Raw genomic sequence first — 19,451 nt, 5'->3', positions numbered from 1 at the left:
GCTCAGTTTTAAAGCTACAGTGAAGATACAGGTATCATAGTAAACTATAAAACCTGATGAATCCATCGGTACCAACCATGTCAGACTAGCTGGTCATGAAGGAGGTTAAATAACGCTCCACACTTACACTACATTTTGACGAGGAAAATCTATCATGTCCATTTTTAAAGGGGCCCCTTGACCTCTGACCTCCAGATCAGTGAATGAAAACTTTGAGATGAACAGAGTGAAAACTGCATCTTATTAGATAAAACAGATGTTGACAAACTGCATAATTTGCTTTTAAAAAAAGCTATTAAATCGCAATATATCGCAATTAGATCTGTCAAAGTTAACGTGACAAGATGATGTCTTCGAATGTCTCAAAGATTTTCAGTTTACCGTCATAGAGGAGGAAAGAAACCTGGAAATATTCACATTTAAGAAGCTGGAAACAGAGAATTTAGACCTGAAAGAACTCAAACTGATTAATCAATTATGAAAATAGCTGGTGATTAATTTAGTCAGTTTATTTATTGAGCACATTAAAAACAAATGTTGACCGAAGTGCTTTTGGAGAGAAAAATACAATCATATAAATAACATTTTTAAAAAATAGCAGAAAATAAAGTATTATAGAGAAATGTAAGAATTGCAAAATAGGGAATAATAAAGACATAATATGACAGATCATGTAGAGTAAAAAGAGATGATGAACATCAGCGAGTAGAGTTCTGGTTTAAGACGTGTAGTAACGGCTCCAGCAGCGTCCTCCAGCCTGCAGCGATAAGGTGATAGACTGATGAATATCAGACTCTCGTGTTGTTTACCACACAGACTCACTGATGTTCTGATCCGATCTGATTGAGGCTTCCAGAGGACCAAACAGACTGAGTGAGGAGTTCATTAACTTTCTATAGCACCTCTTTGTGCGGAGCTGAACTGAGCTAAACGTCCAAAAGTGTCCCAAAGTGTGCCATCAGCAGCAGCGAGCGGCGGCGTGTCCTCAGAACGGCTGACGGCGGCGTGTCGTCAGACCGGCTGACGGCGGCGTGTCGTCAGACCGGCTGACGGCGGTGAAACAAGAATTCAGTTCATTTATTTGAAGGATACTTGGAGTTATTCTATATCTTATGAAAACCAACAATGTGTTGGTCTCTCGGTACTTTCTGTGGCACTAAAGTCCGCTGGTTCTCGCTGAATACATGAATCTTTAAAGGTACTTTAAAGCCTTCTGCCTGGGTTTTATCAAGTTATTGTGTTCAGGACGACCAGGTGCCAGATAGTTTGCAGAAATTGCGTACACAGCGCCAAAAAAAACCCTCAAATATAGCGAGGCGAAACAACAAAGCTGACAAAGCTCCAGATAGAGAGTCAATCTGGTGTTTGGCTTTCACCCGCTGGCGAGCACCATAACCCTCAACCCTCAACCCAAACAACAAATCCCAGTCGTTGTGCCTTTTAAAACAACTGGTCAGAAATGTCCTTTTTCATTTCCTGAAACAGCTTCAGTTTTTAAACGTTGCTTAAATAGTGACTTTTCTGGGGACTATTTTCAGCGGCGGATGAATCCACATGTGGTGCTCTAGTGGGTCTTTGTGGCAGCAGGACGGAGTGTTTGTGGGATTGAGTCAGTAAACTACAGTGTGTGTGTTTATGGTGATGAAGGAACATGGGCTGTCAAAGTTAATGAGATAAGTAATGGTACGTGTCCACAGGGGCGTTTTTTATCGCGAGGGGACGCGACGCTTCCCAACATTGGACGCTGTGTGTGCTGTCCCTAGAGACAAGGCACTCGGCTCCTGATGACGAACGCTTTCCCGCCGTTGGCTGCTGCTCCCAGCTTTCAAACCGGAACCAGTATGGAGGCTCGTTTGGAAACTTTCCCTGGACCAGGTGCTAGATCGTAAAGACGCATCCGAGAGGAAGCTACGAAAACGGCGGGAAAATAAATAAGATGTAAAGTGGACAAAGCTGGATCCAGAATGAGAGTGACTCTGTGGTTGGATTGGATGGATGTTAGTTGTGTTTACAAACAGCAACAGACAAATCCGTCCTTTTTTATTTCCTGATTTGTTAACAAGATGAATAATATAGAATATGGCCAGACTTATTCTGATACCACAGTGTCAAAACACTCAGCAGAATGTCCTTTGTCCTTTTCTAAGTGTTGTATATAGAGACCTATTGTAAGATTCTTATCATATTGATGAGTAAACAGTGTTTTAATGTTGAACGTGGAGGCGCAGGAGCCGATAGACGGGCTTGAACGCTGATGAATTCTGTAAAACAATGCGACAGGAAATCAAGAGGCGTCTGAGCAGACGAGCGGTGATGGGACGAGGCTGTTAGGATGAGATGAATCACTGGAAGAAGGAGCTTCACTCATAATGGGAGTGATCATCATCGCGGTGTAGGGCCTCGGAGAGAGAGAGAGCGGCGGCGGCGGCACAGCAGATGTCAAACAGCTTTTCAATCACTTTCCGCGGCTTTTAAGCAGCCTCACTCCAAACATATGGGCCGCATCCATTAGTGGGATAGACTGTATGTTCCTCTCAGCACTCCACTTCGCTGTGTTCTCGGTGTTATGTGCTGCTGCTCGCTGTCAGAGTGGAGATCTCTAATAATCTGTGCAGCGGCAGGCTCTCTGTGGTGGCGAGCAAAGGCTGCACAACGACCACAAAGCCACAGTTCTCCTTCCTGTTTATGTCCAACAGTTTATTAGTGTGAGAGAGTGAGAACGGTTGTGGCTGCCGCTCACTTATTGCAGCTGATTTGCGGTGGTTTGGTGTTTGCTTACAGCCGGTTCACACTCTCAGTCTCCACCAGACTCTTTATAGAAAACAGCCTTTATACTGAAGTCTGGAGGCTGCGAGTCGGTCAATGAGCCACCTGTTTGGTCTCCCGTTGTTCAGCCAGAGCTCGTTTAGAGCCAGCCCGCGGTAATGACAGAACACATTAGCTTTCTCACACAATCCTGGACTGGATCTCTCAGAAAGTAGAGTTCAAAACTAAAAACAGACAGAAGCAATCACAGGAGCCGGCTCAGAGACAGAGTAGTGGTAGTAATAAGGATGATCCACAGATTAAGAATGGGTTTCTATTGAGCACACAAGACTTCTGATTGATGCAGTTTGAGTCATGGACGACACTCTTCCTCCCAGAGTGATCAGTGCAATTTCCAACTTTCCAGTGAAAGCCTTTTCCTCAAGAGATGAGATAAAACTGTGTAAGTGGACCTTTTCAGTTTAAATGATCTTCACCCAACGCTGTCTCCTAAAAACTCACGTTCCCACACAGCTCAACTGCATCCTCTTTGTTTCCCCTAAGAATGTATTGGGAGTAACATCAGGTGTACAGAAACGTACAAATATCTATATACAAATAGAGCACAATGTAAAGGGTCCCTCAGGATTTTGGTATTTTTTCCCCAAAGCCCCCTCCCACCCAACCCTCACCCAACGCTCACCCAACCCTCACCCAACGCTCACCCAACCCTCACACAACGCTCACCCAACCCTCACCCAACGCTCACCCAACCCTCACCCAACCCTCACCCAACGCTCACCCAACGCTCACCCAACCCCCACCCAACCCCCACCCAACCCTCACCCAACGCTCACCCAACTCTCACACAACCCTCACCCAACCCTCACCCAACCCTCACCCAACCCCCACCCAACCCCCACCCAACCCTCACCCAACCCTCACCCAACCCTCACCCAACCCCCACCCAACCCCCACCCAACCCTCACGCAACCCTCACCCAACCCTCACCCAACGCTCACCCAACCCTCACCCAACCCTCACCCAACCCTCACCCAACCCTCACCCAACGCTCACCCAACCCTCACCCAACTCTCACCCAACCCTCACCCAACCCTCACCCAACTCTCACCCAACCCCCACCCAACGCTCACCCAACCCCCACCCAACTCTCACCCAACGCTCACCCAACCCCCACCCAACTCTCACCCAACCCCCACCCAACTCTCACCCAACCCCCACCCAACGCTCACCCAACCCTCACCCAACTCTCACCCAACCCTCACCCAACTCTCACCCAACCCTCACCCAACCCCCACCCAACGCTCACCCAACCCCCACCCAACTCTCACCCAGCTCCCACCCAACGCTCACCCAACTCGACATACTTTGGCATTTGTTCAGCCTTATTTTCGGACACATTTTGACACTTTTTTAGAAGTTAGCATGCAGCTTTAGCTCTGCTCTGTGTATCTCTGCTTTTCCTGTCAATGTGTGAAACCCAAAGTGTTTCCATCCTTTACTGGATGTGTAGTGTTTACCATGCTGGATTTAAAATGTGAGGGTGCAGGTCGTATCCACAACGACCCTCCAACGTTTTAGACTCTCTGAGCTTTGTTTTGGTTGACGGATACGGAACGGATATGACGTCACGTTACTCAGACTACCACAATAAAAGCAGTAACTTCCTTCTACCTCCACATAGACTCAGATGAAGCAAATAGATCCATTCTGGCATTAAAAAAAATCTATTTAGACATTTTTAAAATAAATAGTGATACATAGGTGAATCTATTGTTTTTCCCACCTCTATGTAACACCGGTGGCGACGAGAAGCCAATTAAAATAAAGGGAATGAAAAGTGAGTGAAAGCAGCCCGAGGGTTGATAACAACACATTTAGGCCTCCTCACCAGAACCATTAACAGAACCCTCTGAGACGCTGCTGGTTCAGCACCCAGCAGCCTCCGTACCGTCTCTCTGTGGCTCACTATAACGTTATCACTCACTCCCTATCTGCTAACTGACGGTCTATCAGCAGCCGGCTGTTCACTGCCTAGTAAACCTCTCACAGTGGTTCATGGTGTATAAGAGGAGAGGAGAAACAGTCAGCAGCAGCAGTTAAGGAAGTCATTACCTCGCAGCACATTACGGCCGGAGAGCGTCACCATAATACCTTTACTCACTCTGCCGGTGTAGCCGGGGTTTACTCTCCTATGTGTCACCTGTGAGGCGGCTGTGTTTGCACATAATCTGGTGCACCTGCCTCCCTTAATGCCGTCCCCATTCACTGTGCGGCGCTGATAGCATATAGCTTAGCCCGCGGCCACGCAGCGCCCGTTTAGTGCCGGTGTAACTGATAGGACTTCCATTAATAGGATGGAGCACATTACAGAGAGGCTTTATTACACAGCTGGGTGCTGCTGATTCCTGATATGGCTTCACATTTACTGCCAACATGGAAACTGTTATGAATATTATTGTTGAAATAATATCTTTATTTCTTTTCTCCCTCTCTGCTGTCTCGTCCTCCCGGTCCATCTCGCTATAAAGGAACAGCATTGCAGCGTCGGCGGTGTGCGCCTTCAACCTGAGCGCCATCAGCCAGGCCTTCAACGGACCCTTCCGCTCCCAGGAGAACCCCCGCTCCACCTGGCTCCCAACCACCAACCCCATCCACAACTTCCAGGTGAGTTTAACCACCAAGGACGGCTCCATTATCTACCCACTTTCCTGTCTTTCAGAGGCTGTAGCAGGTTTACAACTAGAGTGAATGTATCATAGTAAACTAGAGAACCTAATGAATCCATCAGTACCAACCAGGTCAGACTAGCTCGTCATGAAGGAGGTTAAATAACGCTCCAAACTTACACTAAATGTTGGAGAGGAAAAACTGGCATGTCCATTTTCAAAGGGGTCCCTTGACCTCTGACCTCCAGATATGTGAATGTAAATGGGTTCTATGGGTACCCACGAGACTCCCCTTTACAGACATGCCCACTTTATGATCATCACATGCAGTTTTGGGGTAATGAGCCCAACTGTAACTAAAACTAACTTACTTAAAACAAAGATAAAAAAAATAAATAAAGAAGCAAATTAAAACAGAAATATCAGTTCATGTCACATTTTATCAATTAAAATGAATGGCTTCATTTATTTTTAATAATATCTTTGCTACATTTAATGACATATTTATTTATTTATTTATTTATTTATTTATTTATTTATTCATTATTTTGGCAGGTTCCGTCCATACTTGTGCACTTTCAAAATTTAATTTAATTCATTATTATCATTATTATTTATTTCTGATTTATGACTAGAAGAACTTGACACACAGCGCTGAGCAGCATCTCTAAATAATCGTCAGGTTCTCAGCTTTCAGATGATGTACACCACTTCTATGTGACGTCTACTGTTGACCTCTATCTCCCCCTAAAGACCCCCTGGACCCCCCTAAAGGAGACTCTACTGTGGGTCTCAGAGGGTTAACCACATCCAGACCAGACTAGTACAGGCTAAATGAGTCCGTGTTAGTCTTTCCTCAGTTCAGATGGTTAACTGGGATGAAACCCATCCTGTTCTGTGAAGGTGTTGTTTGTTCTGAACGAGACAGAGAGGCAACAATGAGTCCACTTTTTATATATATCGCCTAAAATCACACATTTGTCTCAGAGGATCTTCTGAATCTTTACAACACAGCAGAGCCTCTTCCCTTCCTTAGACTCTGATTTGGATAAAGAACAACTCCGTCCAGTCCCTCCAGGAATTTGTAATCTTGTGATCACAAAAAAAAAAGAAAAGGCGTCTAACTGGAAGAAGTGCTGCCAGTTTCACTAATCACTGCAGCTTTCTGCACACAGATAATCCAACTCAGAACCAAACCAAGCCTCAAACCCAACACATGAGTTTAACCATGTTACTACAGTGAACAGTGTTCTCAGACGGCTCTCGTTCCCGGGCTGGATCACAACAATAAAAACTCTCTCAATGATGTTTTTTATTAATTTAGAAATATAAAGTCATTCCCTCGTACTCGTACTCGGATCATGTTGGCAGTGATGAATTCAGAAGAGAAGGAGCGCTGCCAGGACAGCTCAGAGGAGAACAACAGACGCTGCATCATATGTACAATATTATCAGAGGGTCTGCTCTTCAATATTAGTGTTCTCATGGTCCATACTCAGCATAACTTTAATATCAGAGCCTGTGTGCGTTCATGTAAAGTGTCTCGAGTGTTTTCTTTGGAACAGGGTGACATATTTAAAGTAGTATTCTTTTATCTGTTCTAAATGAACCTTAAAGGAGATCTGTCAAGTATTTAATCCTCTTATCAACATGGGAGTGGACAAATATGCTGCTTTATGTAAATGTATGTATATATTTATTATTGTAAATCAATTAACGACACAAATCAATGACAGATATTGATCCAGAAACCCTCACAGGTACTGCATTTAGCATAAAACAATATAATATCGTGGGTACCCATAGAACCCATTTACATTCACTGATCTGGAGGTCAGAGGTCAAGGGGCTTTTGTTTTTAACTTTTTTCAGACTTTTTAAAAATATTTTTCAGACTTTTTTTACACATTTTCAGAAATTTTTTCAGACTTTTAAAAAATATATTTTTCAGACTTGTTTCGGACATTTTTTTGATTTTTTTTTTTTTATATATATATATAATTTTGACTTTTTTACACAATTTCAGATGTTTTTTAAAATATTTTTCAGACATATTTTAGACTTTTTTTCAGACTTTTTGAAAAAATATTTTTCAGACGTTTTTTTTTATACTTTTCAGACAATTTTTGGACTTTTTTCAGATGTTTTTCAGGGGAGACTCGTGGGTACCCATAGAACCCATTTACATTCACTGATCTGGAGGTCAGAGGTCAAGGGACCCCTTTGAACATGGACATGACAGCTTTTCCTCTCCAACATTTAGAGTAAGTTATGAGCGTTATTTAACCTCCTTCATGACCAGCTAGTCTGACATGGTTGGTACCAGGTAAAGAAATCAGTGACAAATTTGCATTAACAAGTTAACACATGTTAACTTTAACAGCTCTAGTTTTTATATATTTAGTTTTAGTTTGTTTGTTAGCTGTATATATACAAAATACATGATTGTTTAATATTTAATCTTCAGGCTGCTTTAGTGTCTGATGTGAAGAGATTGTGTCACAGCGCCGTCTCCTGGAAGGTCAAGTCCGTTCAATGTCTGTGGTTCAATGTTATGAGAGTCTTATGGCTTATAGCTAAAACTGAAATTAATTTATGTTCATTTTTATTTGTTTTTAATCAGGAAATATAGTTTTAGTTTAGTATCTTCACTCTAACTTTAAAACTGAGCCGCTACATCCTAAAAAATCACAAGTTATGTTTGTGCGTTGGAGACATATGTGGCGTTAAAACGAATTTGCGTTATCACCTTAACTCTGACAGCCCTAGCTTTTATCATTTGGGATATTTTTTTTTTCTTTGTTGTTAATTCGTATATATAATCAATCAATCATCTTTAATCTCGTATCTAAAACCAATCTTGTGTAGAGCTCTCTAGCGGCGCTGCTCATCACGAGGTCCCTTATAGACTGAATTCATCTGCAAGATCCTGAAGAGGCTGATCACCATTTCACAAGGAAAAATATAACATAAACAAGTGCTAATAATATAGATATCAGATATCTAATAATATAGATATCAGATATCTAATAATATAGATATCAGATATCTAATAATATAGATATCTGATATCTAATAATATAGATATCAGATATCTAATAATATAGATATCTGATATCTAATAATATAGATATCAGATATCTAATAATATAGAAATCAGATATCTAATAATATAGAAATCAGATATCTAATAATATAGAAATCAGATATCTAATAATATAGAAATCAGATATCTAATAATATAGAAATCAGATATTTAATAATGTAGATATCAGATATTTAATAATGTAGATATCAGATATTTAATAATGTAGATATCAGATATCTTCTAAAAGACAAGAAAATCATTGCTATATTTCCAAAACCGTCTACGTCTCCAAACGTCATCCAGAAATGAATCTAGCATCAGATCAATCTCTCATCTCTCGTGGTAAAGAATGAGCAGAAGCTGCTAATCTGTGCAGCCCAAACAAAGCTCTCAGACGGCTGTCATTTCATATCTATTCTCCTGCTGGGTTGTTGCTGTGGTCACATCACCATCATACTGTTTTACTGCACAGAAAATAGAATAAAGGAACAATCTAAGCAGACACCTCCTCCTCCTCTTCCTCCTCCTCCTCTCACCCTTCTTCCTCTCCTCTCCAGTGTGGTACCATCGATGACGAAGGTCCCAACGAGGGTCTGACGGAGCGCAGCCTGCAGGACGCCCAGCGGCTCTACCTGATGAATGACGTGGTCCAGCCGGAGTCCGTCGACCCGCTGGTCATGCAGGACGACGTCCGCTTCTCCAACCTGGTGGTGGACATCGTCCAGGGCATGGACACCCTCTACCACGTCATGTACATCAGCACAGGTCAGTGAACGCAACACAGCTCAACATATATATCAAGTAGAAACACACCTTCAACATCTGTCTGATAATGTCTTCTTGTCTAATCAGAGTATGGCACCATCTTAAAGGCGCTGGCGACGCCCAATAAGAACCTTCAGGGTTGTTACCTGGAAGAGATGGAGCTCCTCCCAGCCGGGGTGAGAGAACCCATCCTGAGCCTGCAGATCCTCCACAGCGACCGCTCGCTCTTCGTAGGACTCAACAACCGAGTCCTGAAGATCCCTCTGGAGAGGTGCTCCACCTACAAAACCGAGACGTGAGTAACGCATCAAACACAACCTCTCTCTTTTTCTCTCCATCTATAAAATGAGTCGACAGCAGAGCCTCACTTTACTTTTAATGTTATCAATCAAAGAGAGATGTTCTCCCCTCGTCCTAAAAAGGTGCTAAAGCCATACTAGAGTACTTTGTTAGTTGAAGCAGCGGTGCTGTGTGTGTGTTTGACCAATCAGCGACGGTCATCCCTGAAAACTCCACCCAGAAAGCTCCTGTACTTTCAGAAAGTACTATTCCCCCGACCAGGACCTTTTCTGGGGTAAAAAAGCCTCGTAAAATCTCCCCAGAACTTTATTGAGACCCTGGTTCCTTCAGTTGAAACGCAATGAGCTCCTCAAAATGTTCTTAAGGTACGTGTCCACTAGGCTTGTCGTGGTAGTCGGTGTTACCGGTGTCACACACCGATTACATCACGTACCCACCGTTGTTTTGCTTTTTTTAACAGAAATAAAACCCATTAGTTCATTTTGGCGTGTCAGCGCTGTGTTATCAATAGATCGTCGGACGACGGACACTATAAACAGTGAATGCATCTGCTTCATACGGAGTCTCAGCTCAGAGTAGCAGGAGTCAGATTTCATACTCGGGACGAGAGAGAGTTGACAGACAAGACGATGCAAAGCGGAAAGCAAAAGTGCCTATTTGGCAATATTTCAGATTTGAACCCAATGCTATCAGGGAACCGTACCGTTAATGAGGTCATCGCGTGCGGAGGACGGAGCGGTCACAGCCGGTGCTCTGTGGAGCAGCGTCAGGTGGAAGCTGGACCGGAGAGGCCAGACACAACGCCACCCGACGGTAACGATCAGAGTCAGCTCTCTGCACATACTGACCGTCATCTTTCTTGTAAAATGTCCGTTTATTATAAGAAGTTTATTAACCGGTGGGAAAATTACTCACCGTCACATCTCAGTGTCCACAGCCTCCATTGTCTATGTAAGCAGCCATGCAATGCATTCTGGTAGCTTGGCGATTCAAGAGACGGACCGCTGACGTTGGCCGCTCCTCATTTACAGCTGTGAGGTTGAGATCTAGGCTACTTTATGCTAATCATGGGTGTCTGACGCGACTCCCCGCCTCTAGAAGGCAATTTCTGTGAAGAAGGACTCGAAAATCAAGAGAGAGCCTTTTAAAGGTGGGCAAACAACCATCAACATAAATGTTCAGGGCTGAGAGCCCTGAGTCTCTCCGTTTCGTGACATTTATACCCTTGCGTTCATGCTCACAGTCGTATATCTTACATTGTCTGTCTGACTGACACTTCTGTCCATTTAGGGTTTCATGTCCTCAAATAGACGCTACAAGTTCGTTGACTAAGTATGCAACACCGAAACACAAATAGGCTTTAAGGGCATTGAGTGTCACCTGTCATGACCTTAGGAATGTGCAGCATGTTTGCATTTTGCCAGCACACATTTAAACTAACTGTTGTTGATCTAAAACAAAAAGAGATTCATCAACTTCATGGATGATTTCTCTCATTAAATGTTCTCAGAAACACATTTCAGTGAACTATTTCTGTGATTATAAGAGAAGAGAGTTTCCAAACGAGACGCCGTTTTGGTTCCGGTTTGAATGCTGAGAGCAGCAGCCCACGAGGTAAAATGTTCATCCAATCAGGCGTCTAGTGGCAGCCCATCAAGCGTCCGATGCTGGGAAGTGAGGCGATAAAAAACGCCTGTGTGGACACGAATCATTAGTTCTGCTTTATTCCTCCTCTCTCTCTCTCTCTCTCTCTCTCTCTCTCTCTCTCTCTCTCCTCTCATCACCTCTCTACTGTCTGCTCTGATTGTTGTGAGACTAAATGAATAAAGTGATGGACCAGGTGAGAGACAGCGGTCTGAAAGCAGCCGTTCGGTGAACACACTGAACAGTTTATTGTTGGTTTTATGTGTTTTGGCCGCGGCTTCGTTTGAACCTGGTTGATCCTCTATTGAAGGTAATTATCTGTCCTCAACTAGGATTAATGTCTGCAGGACCTCGCACTAGAATCATTAAAGTCCGTATGGAACCAGACTAATGACCGGGGCAGTACCTGCTCGCTGGGGGAAATTAATTTGTTGTGCTGCTTTTTTTAATGTTTTTTTCTATAGTAATGAAGTGGTGTATTATACAGACAGAGAAAGCCCTGCTCTGCCTGTTGTTTGAGTCTGAATCAGAGGACAAACAGAAAGAGTTGCTGCTCCGCCATCTTCAGCTTATTCATGTGAAAGTCTGAGAGAGAGAGAGAGAGAGAGAGAGAGCGAAGGAGGAGGAAGAGGAGGAGAGCTCGCTGGCTGTTTGTCCAACCTGTATCTCATCAGCGCTCTCAGCTCGGCCACCTCAGTCCTTCAAAGTCAACTTCATTTTAGCATACAGATGGCTTACTGCTATTTTCACTCCGTGTGTGTGTGTGTGTGTGTGTGTGTGTGTGTGTGTGTGTGGGAGCTTCGACGAGTTCTCATACGAGCACTGCCTGATGACTCAGCTCGCTATTTCTACTAAATCCAAACTCCTAGACACACGGGAGCACACACACACAGCAGAGAGGGAAACCATTGCATTTAATAAGATGTGGGTGAGATATGCAAGATGAGAGAGGGACAGAGAGACAGAGTCCTATTTAAGACACAGCGGGGTGAGACGATAAGAAGAGTGGGCTTCAAGGGCACCAGGAGGGGAGGAGGTAGGGGAGGTAGGACGGTCCCTGTTTAATGCAGACTGCCATATTGTGCTCACCTCAGCGGCTCGCTCTCTCACAGTCTTTGAAACGCACTGCAGCTGAAGGCGAAGCTGAGCCGCAGGATACGTCAGATGTCAACCTCTGTGCGTCACCGTGACACCTGAGCTCCGTCTGGAGGGCAGACGGGTGACGATGAGGCGGGAGATGAAGAATGAAAGGAGGCCAGGGAGCTAATTAATGCATGGGAATATGACCTACAGTGATCTGTTGAGTGACAAACGCCAGTCGCTATTCTGAACTGTGAAGTCTCAGTTAGACGGTTTGATTCATAGACTGTGTAGAAGAAGAGGACTGCGTCACCGTGACGTCATCCACTGGTTTGTGGATCGCTGTTTTGAAGCCTCGAGTTCAGCATTTTGGCCGTCGCAGTCTTGGTTTTTAGCCGCCACCATCTTGGTTTTTAGCTGTGGCCATCTTGGTTTTTGGCCATCGCCATCTTGGTTTTAGCTGTCTCCATCTTGGTTTTTGGCCGTCACCATCTTGGTTTTTGGCAGTCGCCATCTTGGTTTCGGGCCGTCGCCATCTTGGTTTCGGGCTGTCACCATCTTGGTTTCGGGCCGTCACCATCTTGGTTTTTGACCGTCTCCATCTTGGTTTTTGGCAGTCGCCATCTTGGTTTCGGGCCGTCGCCATCTTGGTTTCGGGCCGTCTCCATCTTGGTTTTTGTCCGTCTCCATCTTGGTTTTTGGCCGTCGCCATCTTGGTTTTTGACCGTCTCCATCTTGGTTTTTGTCCGTCTCCATCTTGGTTTTTGGCCATCGCCATCTTGGTTTTTGGCAGTCTCCATCTTGGTTTTTGGCCGTCGCCATCTTGGTTTTTGACCATTTCCATCGTGGTTTTTGACCGTCTCCATCATGGTACTCTTTTGCAGCTATCACTGCTCTTGTTGCTGAATTCAGGTCATCTTCAGGGCACTCGGAGCTAAACTAGATCAAACTGTCAGTCCAGTATCTGACCAGTGGACAACAGTGGACTCACACAGAGCTGAGTGTGTTATTGAGCGTTTGTTCCCGTCTATGTGTGAAATGTAAAGCTGCTGATCTTAAGGAAACACAGCGGGAGGCAATGTGTGAATTATTGAGCAACTGGTCTCTGTTGAAGGGTCTCGCCCACAGCCAACAGTTTCTCCTCTAAGACCTTCAGAGAACCGTTTAAATCCAGTCCAGAACCTGATCGGGTTCACCGTTACACAGCTCCTGAACCTGGTCCCATTGTTACTCCATCTGCAGCTGCACCAGATTAAAGACTTGTTGATTCAGAGCTTATGAACACGGTGAACTGGAGTATCACAGCCACTGTATTTGCATAAATAAATATTACACTGCCAGATTAACAATTCAAAACAGATTCTAACACAATTTCTTGTAAATGCCGTAAAAGTATTAATTTAGGGCCACAATAATGACTAAAAGAATCCCCTAACTCCTTGTTCCTCTCCTTTGTGACTGTCCCTGTCCATCTCTCTGGGTTTTCACTGAGAAACACCCCTCTGCCATCCCAGTCTTTGTCTGAACACACTCCCCGTTATTGTGCCGCGGACTGAATGAGCCGTTTCCCCTCTGCAGCGTGTGTGGTCGTCCCATTCACACGCAGCCGTAATGTACATCCATTCACACGCTGATAACGGCTGAACGTACTCTGATGGTTTTATAGCCCACGGCGGCTCGTCTGCAGCCACACATGCTGCTCCTCACCGTCTCACACATCCGTTCATATAAACAGTGAAGAACGGCGGCGTTAAAGTACCGTGATGAACCTCGCAGCAACACAGAAGGTCACATCTAAGTAAGATGAATCGTTTTTGTATCGTATGGCGGTAACGTGTTGATGGAGCCGGCCGTCGCTCTCGTCTCCGTGGTCAAATGGGCCGACGCTACGACTGTAGAGCACCCAGATACTGACATGTCTGTTCTCTGCATTGAAACGGCCCCGATGGAGCTGACCATGGATGGATAAAGAGAACGGAGCTGACGGGAGAGCTAGAGACCACCTTGGAGAAGTTAGAGGAAGTAGACACGTGGGACTACGTCAGCTTTTCAAAATAAGATGTTAACAAAGGGAACTTTGTATACACAAAATACATCTATAGAAATCAGATTGATGGATTATATTCACCAGAAGTATAAAACATTATAAATTAACATGATTCTTATTTTTGAGAGCTGACGTTTTGCAGTGTGAGACATGATTTATTAAGTCATAACGTATGTGTTTGGTTATAAACTGTCCAGCTGGTGATGGCGTAGTAATGATGGACTGAAGCTGTCCAGTAGTAGAGTATGAGTGTGCATGTAGTTTAAAGGTGGAGGTAACATGCTGACTCTACAGGAACACATGTTGCTCTGGATGTCTGAGCAGCTGTTGCCGTCTGAAAACTCAATCCCGTTTAAGTGCTTTGAATGTTTCCTTTGTTATTGATCCGTATTGGCGAGTCGTGCGGCCCTGAGAGTAGAATAACATTTACATCTTTAACTGGAGTGCTTTTTCTGTTTCTATGCTAAACCTCCTCAACAGCCGCTGATTCGTAGCCTTTTAGTGATGTCGCTCGCAGACAAACGCCGGTGTCCCGTGTGTGTGTGCGTCCGTCCTCTATTTGTGGTAATTATATTTGACCTCGGCCAATTGGCACCTGTGGCTAACAGCCCCACTCTGTCCTCCGCCCAGCCCCCCCGATCTCTCTCATCTCGCTCTGCTAGTGAAGTGATTTATTTTGGCTGCAGCGGCATGCTAGCTTAGCTGCAACGTTGCATCCATCAGGGCCTTCACTGAGGGAGGAGAGGAAGGTGGTCCACGCTGCCAAATAGAGGATGAAACTACCGGCCTCACTCAGAGAGCAGTAGCGTAGCGCTGCTTACACCTCCAACAGGAAGCCAACTTTGAAACAGAGTGCAGCACTTTTCTTTCAAAGTATTTGTCAGAAGTGAAGGTGTCAGACAGACGAAGAGTTTGACTTTGGGGTTTCAAGAAAGACTGCTCAGGAGAAAGAGGAAAAGAGCGAGAGGAAGATGAAATATGGAAACAGAAATAACTACAAGGAGGAGGCGACGGAGGAAACGCTGAATAAATGAGGAGGATAATGTCGGTGGAGGATGAAACGGAACAAATCAGGTTTCTGTAGCGGCAGCCAAAACAGCGCTCACATCTGCTTACAGAAACATTATCACAAGAGGTGCGATTGTCCTGCTGCTGACAGTTACATCCACGCCGGAGCTGGAAGAGTGTGTGTGTCCAGTATGAGTGTGTGGTTGTCCAGTATGTGTGATTAACGGTGACCTGCCAGCTCAGCCGGCCTGCAGCAGGAGTTTAAAACAACATCAGGACACCACTAAGTGGACATGGAGGGAAACCACTGACCATTAGCATCTCTGCTGCAGCCTGTGTGTGTGTGTGTCTGCTTGTTAAAACCACTATAAATGACACGTTGCATGCAGCTTTACTTAAACATGGCTCCCTATAGGCGTCCTATACGGGGCAGTGGACGTCCCCCGTGTGTCTCGGTGTGAGGGGGAGCTTACAGCCATGTCCCCCAGCAAACCCAATTTAGTGTCGGCGGAGGCTGCCAGGCTGTCAGCGGGCCTCTGGAGCTCGCTGCCGCTAAGCCTGTATGACCAATCAGAGGAACACTTCACCAGCCAAGGACTGGGAGAGAAGCAGGGAGACGGTGTTCACACACACTGGATGTATTTATTACTGCTCCACGATGCTGTTACTTTTATTACAGGCTTTGTTCTGGCTGCAGCTCACTGTAATCATCTGGTCCTCCGTCTTATTCTCTCTCTCTCTCTCTACATCTCTAGTCTAGTGCCGTCTCATCCTCCTCTTTCCTTCAGTCTTCATTTGGACCTCTGAGTCACCGGCTCGTCACCTCTCAAAGTCAAACAAAACAGGTGATGACAGCCGGTTTGGACACTTTGATCCTAGAGGCAGATCACTTATCTCCTGATTCCATACCATCACGGTACCTCGGTGCCGATTCCATATGTAGCATCAAATATGTATAAGAACCAGTGAAACCAGGAGAGCTACTGGGGGGGGGGGAATCATACAGCAGAGTATCGCCTGATTTTGGGATGGCAATATTATATCAATACACGGACATTAAGTATTGATCTTTTATTATACCCCCGTGGCTTCCGGCCGTCCATCCGTCTTTCCGTCCTTCCTTCCGTCCGTCCTTCTGTCTGTCCTTCCGTTCGCGTGTCACACTTTCGTTTCTGGAGCACAACTCAGAAACTTCCGTCCGTCCTTCTGTCCGTCCTTCCATTCGTCCTTCCGTCCGTCCGTCCATTTCTCCTTACGTCCGTCCTTCCGTTTGTCCTTCCGTTCGTCCTTCCGTTCGTCCTGCCGTCCGTCTGTCCTTCCGTCCGTCCGTCCGTCCGTCCGTCCGTCTGTCCTTCTGGTTTTGTGTTGTTAATTGATTTCCAATAGTAAATATATACGTACATATTTGTCCACTCCCATGTTGATAAGAGGATTAAATACTTGACAACTCTCCCTTTAAGGTTCATTTAGAACAGATAATCAATATGTGTGATTAATGAACTGTTATACAGCCCTGGTGATGACATCACAGGCGTTATACAGCCCTGGTGATGACATCACAGCCGTTATACAGCCCTGGTGATGACATCACAGGCGTTATACAGCCCTGGTGATGACATCACAGCCGTTATACAGCCCTGGTGATGACATCACAGCCGTTATACAGCCCTGGTGATGACATCACAGGCGTTATACAGCCCTGGTGATGACATCACAGCCGTTATACAGCCCTGGTGATGACATCACAGGCGTTATACAGCCCTGGTGATGACATCACAGGCGTTATACAGCCCTGGTGATGACATCACAGCCGTTATACAGCCCTGGTGATGACATCACAGGCGTTATACAGCCCTGGTGATGACATCACAGGCGTTATACAGCCCAGGTGATGACGTATCTTAATTGAATCTTTGAGTTTCAGTTCCTCCTACCTTTAGCTGGTTATAAATGTTGAAAGCAGATGCAATACTGGATTCAGATGAATTTACTAAATTGATAAAATGCCGTCTGAAGTCACGTCTCCTGCTTCTGTTCTCTTGTCTCGTGTTATCATCTTTTATCTATCTCAGTGTCTTGTATCTTTCCCCGTCTCTGTCTCTATATTATATTGATATTGTCCTCTATCTCTCAGTCTTAATACTAATCATACATATTATTAGTAAAGTGTAGTTCTGGAGAACATCTTGTAGCCTGTCTGCCTCGCTGCCTCCCCATTGTTCCTCCGTGATGATGATGCAGCTCCTTTTTATCCACCGGAGGATAAAATCGTACACGGAGGACAGCAGGCATTTCTTGGCGGTCAGCCACCTCACTTTTTGTTTTCCTGATTTTTTTGGAGCCGTCACCATCAGTCTTCAGGGCTGCCAGCTCCAACTGGGCCTAATTGGATGTATTAGCGCCGAGTGCTAGCAGGAGTTCTCTTTGTTTCCGATTCATCACGAGCAGACTCCCCTAAATGTGCAGCTCAGCCCGGCGCAGCGGGGAGAACCGCCCCAGGGACGGGCTCCCTCCCCTGGGGAGAGGATGAGGGCTGAGAGCCTGTCAGCGGCGGCCTCCCGAGAGAGACAAAACGCCATCGCTCTCGTCGTGTGGAGAGAGATGGAGAGAGATGGAGAGAGGCCGGCGTATGCAGACATATGTTTAACTGAGTCAGACCCTCCAGACAGATTTCTGCTAATGTATTCCCCGAGTGTCAGCCCTACAGCTAATAATGGCTTATTCCGCTCCATAATTTATCAGTTCTGCTGATCATATTTGCAATTATCCACCGACGGCCCGCCGTTAAAGGAGAGGTGAACTATTGTTTTTATGTCTGGTTGTTAAAGGGGCTGTAATAAAAGGAGACACTGGTTTTTATAACGTTCACAAACCATTTAAAATGCCGATTACACCCCCACTGGGAGATTTATCCTGCCATGCGTCTTCAGCAGTAACAATACGTTATATATATATCTATATATATATATATTTATTTATTATAGGCTGGTGGGTTTTTGTTGCTTGGTCTGTTTAAAATGTAACAGGCCGTGTTCCATGACTTCTCTGTGTTGATACGGCGTGCCACCGCGCGTGCACGCTGCTGCATTAAATATCAGCTGTTCCCTGCAGACTTGTCAAAGCGATGCGTTCACAGACACGCCCGTACAGTCGTACATTCCTGCAGCCTCCTCCTGTCCGAGCCGACGTCCCCGCTACAGAAACCAGCTTTTTGTATTCCCGTCACACGCCCCCCCCCCCGGTGTCTCTAATTGACTTTTACAGCGGCCCTGTTTTCTTAAAGCACGGTGAGCCGTCAGGACGGGAAGCAGGAAGCAGGAAGCAGGAAGCAGGAAGCAGGAAGCAGGAAGCAGGAAGCAGGAAGCTCTGAGAGCTGCTGGCTGCTGCTTTATGCAGCTGCAGAAGGTCAGAGTCGGAGCTAAACGTCTCGCTACGCCCTCTCTTCCTCTCCAATAGTAAATCCTCGTTTATCAAATGGCCTCTGGTGAAGGAAGTTATTGGAGAAAATACTGAGACTGCAAACCTGTGCTGTGTCCCAGAATACAGTATATATATATATATATTTAATAATATGGAGTTTGTGGCGTCAGTATGAAATAAATCAACATATTTAGCTGTTTTGTAATAACAGAAAATGATGTCAGGGTTTCTACTCAGTATGGAAACGTATGGAAGTTTGATTTTAGTCATTTCCAGGTCTGGATAAGTGTGGAACAATATTTGTTTCCAGACTATTGAAATAAATGTATCGTACAAGCTGTGTTTTTCATGGCGTTTGGAGACAAAATATTTACCACTGTGTGAGAGAGCGCTGTGAGGTTTGTGTCGTCGAAAGCCAGTAACCTGTTTATTTTTTTATGGTTTTCATGACTAAATGTCCTCACCACAACAAATCAATAATGTTCATTTTATACATTTCTCTTTTTTAAAATTAGTAGGGTCAATCATTTTTTTGACGTTTTTTCAAACATTTTACAGACTGTTTTTTCTAATACTTTTCAGATTTTTTTTTTTTGTTGTTTTTTTTTACATTTTTCAGATTTTTTTTTTGTTGTTTTTTTTCAGATTTTTTTTTTTCGGACAT

General features: G+C 44.8%; 1 protein-coding gene and 1 long non-coding RNA gene across 4 annotated transcripts in view; one reads left to right on the top strand and one right to left on the bottom strand.

The window, feature by feature from the left end:
• Positions 1-19,451, top strand: part of sema5ba (sema domain, seven thrombospondin repeats (type 1 and type 1-like), transmembrane domain (TM) and short cytoplasmic domain, (semaphorin) 5Ba) — a 224,189-nt gene that overhangs the window by 175,230 nt on the left and 29,508 nt on the right. For all 3 annotated transcript variants that reach the window (XM_037790771.1, XM_037790770.1, XM_037790772.1), the window contains exons 10-12: positions 5,298-5,433; positions 9,081-9,288; positions 9,376-9,583. In XM_037790771.1, coding sequence (XP_037646699.1) covers positions 5,298-5,433; positions 9,081-9,288; positions 9,376-9,583 — 552 coding nt within the window. The remainder of the gene's footprint in view (positions 1-5,297; positions 5,434-9,080; positions 9,289-9,375; positions 9,584-19,451) is intronic.
• On the bottom strand, positions 495-10,643 carry LOC119500828. Its single transcript, XR_005209689.1, has 4 exons — positions 10,504-10,643; positions 9,435-9,568; positions 9,060-9,262; positions 495-757 (listed from the first exon to the last, which is right to left on the bottom strand). It is a non-coding gene; the product is annotated as an uncharacterized LOC119500828 (long non-coding RNA).

Source organism: Sebastes umbrosus, chromosome 13 (genome assembly GCF_015220745.1).
Source record: "Sebastes umbrosus isolate fSebUmb1 chromosome 13, fSebUmb1.pri, whole genome shotgun sequence".
NCBI lineage: Eukaryota > Metazoa > Chordata > Actinopteri > Perciformes > Sebastidae > Sebastes > Sebastes umbrosus.
Note: the sequence above shows the minus strand (reverse complement) of the source record. Positions and strands in the feature narration are given on the sequence as shown.